The sequence below is a fragment of the Primulina huaijiensis genome, chromosome 15 (assembly GCF_012295235.1).
Source record: "Primulina huaijiensis isolate GDHJ02 chromosome 15, ASM1229523v2, whole genome shotgun sequence".
Taxonomy (NCBI): Eukaryota; Viridiplantae; Streptophyta; class Magnoliopsida; order Lamiales; family Gesneriaceae; genus Primulina; species Primulina huaijiensis.
This window is the reverse complement of record NC_133320.1, coordinates 2,510,671-2,518,597: the sequence shown is the minus strand read 5'-3', so window position 1 is coordinate 2,518,597 and position 7,927 is coordinate 2,510,671. Positions and strand designations below refer to the sequence as shown.

The 7,927-nt window shown below is 35.8% G+C and overlaps 1 protein-coding gene across 1 annotated transcript; it reads left to right on the top strand.

Moving 5' to 3' along the window:
• Positions 1 to 5,447: 5,447 nt before the first annotated feature.
• Positions 5,448 to 6,879, top strand: LOC140960208 (transcription factor MYB44-like). Its single transcript, XM_073418378.1, has one exon. The coding sequence runs from the start codon at positions 5,537 to 5,539 to the stop codon at positions 6,578 to 6,580; it is 1,044 nt and encodes a 347-aa protein (XP_073274479.1). The 5' UTR covers positions 5,448 to 5,536; the 3' UTR covers positions 6,581 to 6,879.
• The last annotated feature ends 1,048 nt before the right edge of the window (positions 6,880 to 7,927 follow it).

Below are 7,927 nucleotides of genomic sequence, written 5' to 3'. Positions count from 1 at the left end.
AACATATTAGTTCCATTCATCAATTTTTTTGTATTCGAATATCCTATTTGTGTTAACTATTGAAGACTGCATTAGAACCATATACACAAATTCTCAAATAATGTGTCAACCAAAATATACATCTGACTAGCGCAAAAAGTGTAAACTTCTAATTCATTGATAGTGCAACTGGGGGCAAATGAGGGAAAAAAGAGGAAACAATAAGAAACTTAGAGGAGGCATCAAACTCAACTGTTCGAAGCCACTTATCTCTGTCTTGCTTTTACGTCTCCTTTTACCGTATCGTACCAAAGCTTCAAGCACTTCCTTCTACAAATTCAAAAAAAAATATACTCATTCTCTATAATTCAATAAGTTGAACAAGAATTCAATTTCAATCGCACCTGTACCAACGTGTCCATACAGTAAGTCTCAAATCCATAATCCATACTTTTCTTTTGCATTATTCTCATGTACACATTTATCATAATGCCACTGACGAGCACACCAAACAAGAAGTCACAAAACACTGGTCCAGTCAAACAAATATACTCATCCATCCAAATTGTAACACTACAGGAATAGAATACAAAATTCATTACAAACATTGACATAAAAATATTATGAAAAAAAAAATTATCAAAGATATACATACTCCAATTCTTCACTATTCAGGAATTTTGTCAACAAATTCCTCTGTTCTACAGAAATTTCTTCACTCCCACAAAAATCGCTCCTACCTTTGAATTTCAACATGCAAGTCTTAAGAGGACTACTTCCCTCGTCAACATCTTGGACAGAATTTTCCTATGTTGCAATATATTTTTAATATAAGATGCAAAAAAGATTAGCAGTGGTATAAATAAGAAAATTGACATATTATTGAGATAAAAGTAACTATTCGGGGATTAAATTGTGCAACATTGATCGGCAAACCTTTTTTTTAGAACGTCTATTACGTTTTGGTGTAGAGCTGGGTGGAGTCACAAAACTCGTGGGCTTTTTCTTTTTCACACGATCATCCCTAGTTCTCACGGTATCTACAATTGAAGATTAAAAAGGGTGATCTTCGGCACTTCTGAAGTACCAATGCCACTGCCAGAATCTTTCTCATCATCGTCATCTGTTCCACTCCCACTATTTCGACCAAACACATAATTGTTTTCATCAAATGAAGCGGTTGCAAATTCAGGGCCTAATACTTTGTTGTTTTCTATCTCCAAATCAACATCAACATTATGCACCATCAAATTTGCTTTAGGTCCAATTGCAATATTATCAGCTGAAGGATTTCCAGAATCAATTCTTTTCACTTCGTTATGCTCTTTATTACCTGAATAATTCATAGAATCAGCTGCCCTCGGTTCATGGTTTTCTTTATGCAAATCAGCAACAACATTCTTCACCATTACGTCAACGGCATCATCAAAATTATGAGCTACATATTTTGCAGACTCAGCAGCCCGTTCTTTATCAAGCTGCCTAGCCTCCTCCCACTGTTGCTCAATAATCTCATCCAATGCTTTATCACTCTGCTCAACATCCTCCAACTTCAAATCACTAATCTCATCGTTCTTCTTATAAACCAATGATCTTGTGGCTACATGTAAAATACTTTCTCGCTCTAGTTCAACCCATTTCATTTTCAACTTTTTCAGTTCATCCTTTTGTTTTTTTAAAATTTTTACAAATTTTCTCACTTGAGATCTACCATTTTCCAGCTCAGTTGCTTGTTTTATGTCCAACAACTCCCTCTCCTCAGAAAATGGTGCAATTGGTAGAACCTGTTCACCAGTACAAAACAAATTTCTGTAAGTTCATCCATCCATTATANGACGTGCATATATTTTTAAAAAACTAAGTTCGCTTGCTGCCAGTGATGATAGCAGTGAAGTCGATGATTTTGTTCGTTTTTTTATCTTGTTTGTTTTCAACTGCATAATATTCCCAACTTGTAATTATTCAACCCCTGGTTTTATTTTCCCTTATCTCGATGACCTTTCAAATTTTTTCTGAGTATGCTTGGGGAGATGCTGCCTTCCGATTTTTGTGCCGAAGTTTACGTGACGTCGGAAGTAAAACCTATTTAGACGGAAGCACTGTTGGTTTAATGGTTAGTATTGTGTTCTATTTTTATGAAACACAATTTTGTTCTTAATAATTTTCCGATTTTCTTATTTGTTTTAGGCGTGGGTATATGAGNACCAGGGGTTGAATAATTACAAGTTGGGAATATTATGCAGTTGAAAACAAACAAGATAAAAAAACGAACAAAATCATCGACTTCACTGCTATCATCACTGGCAGCAAGCGAACTTAGTTTTTTAAAAATATATGCACGTCTGGCATTCGTCACTTTTCCTTCAAAATGACGAGACAAAAATTTGGAATGCACTTTCAGGTCCAAATCAACAGGTTGTCCAACATGACGCAGCCCGAGAATAAGAGAGAAATCCGCTGAAGTAAAAGATATTGACAAATCTTCACCAACAACTAACGAGCACGAATCAAACTGAAATCTATTTAGAACATAATCAATTCTTGAACTACTTATCGCAAGGACAGGAATATCGATCCACTTCGCAAAAGGCGTATCTTTTATCCGCCCAATTTGTTGCTCACCTAAGACAGGCTTCAGTTTTCTCATCACAAATTTAAAGAAATGGGGGGAACAACGTGAAAGTAGCTTTGAACATAATTCATTTTCATCCTTCTGTTCATCACCAGATTCAACAAGGTTCTTCTCAACAGCAAACTCTACATTAAAAAATGAGAACAAGATAAGGAATCTATATCTGATGTATATCTATATTTATATATCAAAACGTGAATTTTTTTTTTACAAAGAATCTAGGCTAAATATATACACAAATACAGAGAGTCGATCAACTATCAATCATATCACTATTACCATAAAAATAACGTGGTCATTGTGGATAATTGGTTCATAAAGCCATCACTTTTTAACATGATTTATAAACTGCATCTGTAATCTTCAGAAATAATGCAATATAATTAAATAACCAAGTTCAGAACAATATGAAAAAGAGAACCCTAGAAATTGGGGATAAATGCGCCTAATCAATGGGAAAACAATTCCAGCGCTCACTGTCCTAACAAGAACCAAAATTACGAAACAAAATAAAAGAAATATACAGACCTGATTTCCGCGTTCTCTGCTTTCTCTCTTTCACAAATTTCTTCACTATCTTCTTTTGTGGTGATTTACTCGTCCTTCTCTCCATTGGTTCTATACTCTTCTTCGGATTCTTGTACTCAAGTGTTTTACCCATTTTGTCTCTCTGTTGTTCGCTTTCTTTGCCAATGTTTTCCTTCGATTCACAGTGGTTTGAAGTAGATAAAGTTTGGGAGACGTTGGGATTTCTGAGGAGATTTCGGAAAGATACAAGAGGGAAGGGGAAAAATAAAATACAAAGGCTGTTTAAGGATTTTCAAAAAATATCAAGGACAAAAATGTAACTTCATGCGATTTAGAGATCTTAAACATATATTAAAATGGGTCAGGGAGTTTAAAACGATTTTTCCCGACACGGGACTGGATAAACATTTTTGTTTGCTTTCGGGGATTTTTTAGGAGTTTGACTTTTTTTGTTCATGCATTTGTGTGAACTAGATAAGGAACTAGGCACGTACAACCTAAACCCAGTGTTTTAACGTTGCTTTTATCTAAACAACATTAAAGCCCTCTAATAAAATAATAATTGTTTTATTTTATTACTAAAATAAAATATGATCCGCTCCGAAATGCATGGGGAGGCGTGCGGTTACTGAATCCGTACAGGTAAGCTTTAAAGTTGGAGGGCGTTAGGGCGACCGGCTAAAACTGGCGAACACCGAGAAATGGAGGGAAAATAATATAATGACAATTTAAAAAATATATATTACAGGCTGACCTGACAGGGTTGCAGAAATGATTCGCCCTCCGGTTCGGTGACAAATCTTGTCGTTTTCCGCCATGTCATCACTTCCGTTTATTTTCTATTATATTATCGTTTTTAGAAACAATATTTAAAGTGTGTGTGTGTGTATATATATATATATATAATTTTTCAGTTTAAAGAAAATTATAAAAATGTTGCTTTCACAATAAAAAAGGAAATGCTCTCCAGGCTGGCCCCTTTTATAACTTTCTCTCTGTGGTGTATCGGTCAAAGCTGATGGGCTATTTTATTATCTTCTGTCTAGTTTTAGATTATTTCGTTAATTAGTGTATAATTTACGCTAACAACAGCTAAAAAAAGATCTTATCTTCTGATTTTGTGTGGCATTTTTGAGTGATAATGATGAATTCAATTGTATTTATCGGTTTACATTTTTTAAGTCAGACTTAAATTTGATTTTGGCCATCTAGTTAGCCGGAAATATGTCAACAATGTTCAAAATCATTTGAAATTTAAGTGAAGTTACACGGTAATTTTCATATAATCGGTCGTTAAATTTTTTAGATTTAATTGAAGAATAGTCATTTGAAATTTTCTTAAAATTTAAACAAGTGTCGCCTAGTTATTAACAAAAAAGGCTATTATTCAAATTTCAAACGCGCAGTCTACTACTACCGAAACAAGGACATGCAATCGAAACCGAACTCTTTTTTTTTTTTTTTTAGTGGTTTGGTATTATTGGACACAGAGGGATAAGTAGCAATAAACAATAATGCCAACTAAGCACCATACCAAACCCTAATTCATTACACAGAATATAATTACTGATTTCATGATCCTATCATATTATATATATTTTATGAAAATAAATTATACCAACAAAATACTTTTTGCAAAAAATTATATCATATATATACAAGATAAAAAATAATGGTGAAATATCCATTATTTCTCGCTATATTTGATATAAATCAACACATCCCTTGTTATCAATGAATAAATATTTTTGGATTCTACATTAAACTGTAATTTGACTTTTGAACTATGTTTCTATATTCAACACTCAATTTACGTTTTTATATTAAAGGAAGTTATTATTACTTTATTTCCTTTTATATTTAATTTTTTGGAAAGAAAAAGCAAGTTTAGGTAAGGTTGAGTGTGTGTGTGTGTGTGAAGGTTACGCCACTAAAAGCAAAGCAAAGTAGGACTTACCACAAAATGTTAATTATTAGAACAACCAGTTGTAAAACGTGTTCTTACAGATTTTTTAAAATAAAAAATATATATGAAATCTGTCTAAATATTCATATTTTGATGATTTTTTGTTAAAAAAAATGATGTATTTTATTTTAATTACTTTTTAAACTTAAATTTTATTGTTTCAAAAAAACTTGAATCTTATTTTATATTAAAATTTCATAATAGTTCGATGTGACGCGTGTTCGTTATCCAGCTGTATCCCACTGGATATATTTCAACCGCTTCATCCTTGTGTTTCCCCATGCACAGCCCATAACTCCCCCTCCAAATCCACCGCCTACTCCGGTCACCCGTTATTCACTTCTCTCATATAAATTATCTCAACTCCTAGTCGTCCCAATCCAAATTCAGATTTCTCTTCCATTTATAGGGGAATTTATTTATAGGGGAAAATGGCAGCGAATATCCACAAAACGGATACGGATCGGATCAAGGGACCGTGGAGTCCCGAAGAAGACGACCTTCTACAGCATTTGGTGCAGAAGCACGGCCCCAGAAACTGGTCCCTTATCAGCAAATCCATCGTCGGGAGGTCTGGGAAGAGCTGCCGCCTCAGGTGGTGTAATCAGCTCTCTCCGCAGGTGGAGCATCGGGCTTTCAGCCCGGAGGAGGATCGGATCATCATTCGGGCCCATGCCAAGTTCGGTAACAAATGGGCCACCATAGCCCGTCTCCTTTCGGGTCGGACCGATAACGCCATCAAGAATCACTGGAACTCGACCCTCAAGCGCAAGTGCGATGAGGGTGGCGGTGATAGCAATTTTGCGGAGTTTGAGATTCACCAGGAGAAGCCGCCGTTGAAGAGATCCGCCAGCGAAGGGTCGGGTCTACCCGTTTACTTCAGTCCGGGCAGCCCGTCTTGCTCTGACGTCAGCGACTCGAGTTTGCCGGTGGTGTCTGGGTCGAATTTGTATAAACCCGTGGCGAGACCCGGTGGAGTCTCGCCGAAGAAACTAGAAGTAGGATCCGCCGGCGGCGATCCTCCGACTAGTCTTAGCCTCTCCCTTCCAGGGTCGGATTCATCTGAGTCGACGAGTCTCAAGATTGAGTTGACTGAGGCAAAAAGGAACCCAACTCCACCCCCGCCGCCGACGCCTCTGCTTTCGTTGGCAGTGTCGCCTAAGCCCTTAGCTGTTGCTAAGGCGGCCACTTCGTTGGCGGTTCAGATACCGCAGCAGGAGATGGTGTTCACACCGTTCAGCGCGGAACTGATGGCCGTGATGCAGGAGATGATAAAAACAGAGGTGCGGAACTATATGATGGGATTGGAGCAGCATCAAAAGAAACTTTTCCACCATCAACAGCAGCAGCATTACATCCAACAGCAGATTCAGCAGCAGGTTCAGCAGATGGGGATGTGCATGCAACAAGCCAATGTCAACGAGAGACTAAGGAATCCAACCATAAATCGCCTTGGAATCAGCAGAATCGATTAAGTTCTTGGTGTTCAGGTCTTTTGCGAGAAATGAAATTCAGAAACGGCCTAATGGGGAGTTCGGGGAGAAAGAAAGAAACGATCTTTGTTTCTAGTTCGTTGTGTACAGTTAGGGAAAAGAAGAAGGTTTCGAGGAGACGACTGAGGGGAAAAATGAAACAGAAAATGCAAAATCCAAGGGGAAAAAAAGAGATTAAATTAAATTATATTCCAATCAAATCCATGTTAATTATGAGCTCTCTTATCTCTATATTCCTTTTCTAAATCTATATAAATAAATAAACTTAAATTTTGTTTTAATTTAGGGTTCTTCTTGAATTTTAGTTTTGGTTAAAAAAAAGGGCTGATAATATCTATGAGCAAGTTTATGGTTTGAAGGGAACTAAAAGCGAGACCCAGAAGTAGACTGAATTGTGGGACTTATTCCCATTGGTTGAAATGTATGAATATGCTTTTGTGATTATTCCTATCCCTCGGCTCTGTACGAATTTACTGCAAAGTGGGCACGCTTTTCTTGGCTCTGATTGTATGAATTTAATCATTTACATGTATTGAACTAATACAATTTCCATCAAACGAAGTAAATACAAAATTCGTTTTCTTTCTCGTCTCTTCCAGGTAAAAAAAAAAAAAACCATGCTAGTCGAAACTAAAACATTCATTAAAATTTTAAATAATAGACAAAATAAACAATTTATTTTTAAAATTAATATTTTAAGAAAAACACACTTAAGCTAAAAGCCTAAATGTAAATATATGTGAGTGAGAGATGAAATATGTCGATACAGTTGGTAAAGCACTGCCTACAATAAAAGCCTATTAATAAATGCAAACAGCTTTGTAAAAATAACCGATCTGATGCAGAGGATGATTTTGAATAACCTAAATGAGCTATTGGTAGTTAGTTGAATTAAAGGGTCCAATCAGGATCGAGCGAATTTTTCTGAATTCGGAGACATTTCTTGATAATTCTTCCGCCCTACACTGTAGCTGCGCTGTGCTCAGTGGGGAACTTCTTCTTCTTCTTTTTTTTTTTTTTTTTTTTTTTTTTTTAAATTAAAGAAGAAAAATATGAAAGGAAAACAAACCGGGAATAGTCTCTTTAAGGAGGTTTGAGATTGTGTGACTCGTTATTTAGAATATATCTATTGTGAACCGGTTTCACGAATATTTATTTGTGAGACAAATCAACCCTATCGATATTCACAAAAAAATGTAATACTCTTAACATAAAAAGTAATATTTTTTCATGAATGCCTCAAATAAGAGATCAATCTCACAAAATACGACCTGTGAGACCGTCTCACACAAGTTTTTGCCCGTTATTTATTAATCAAAGCCTTGCAAC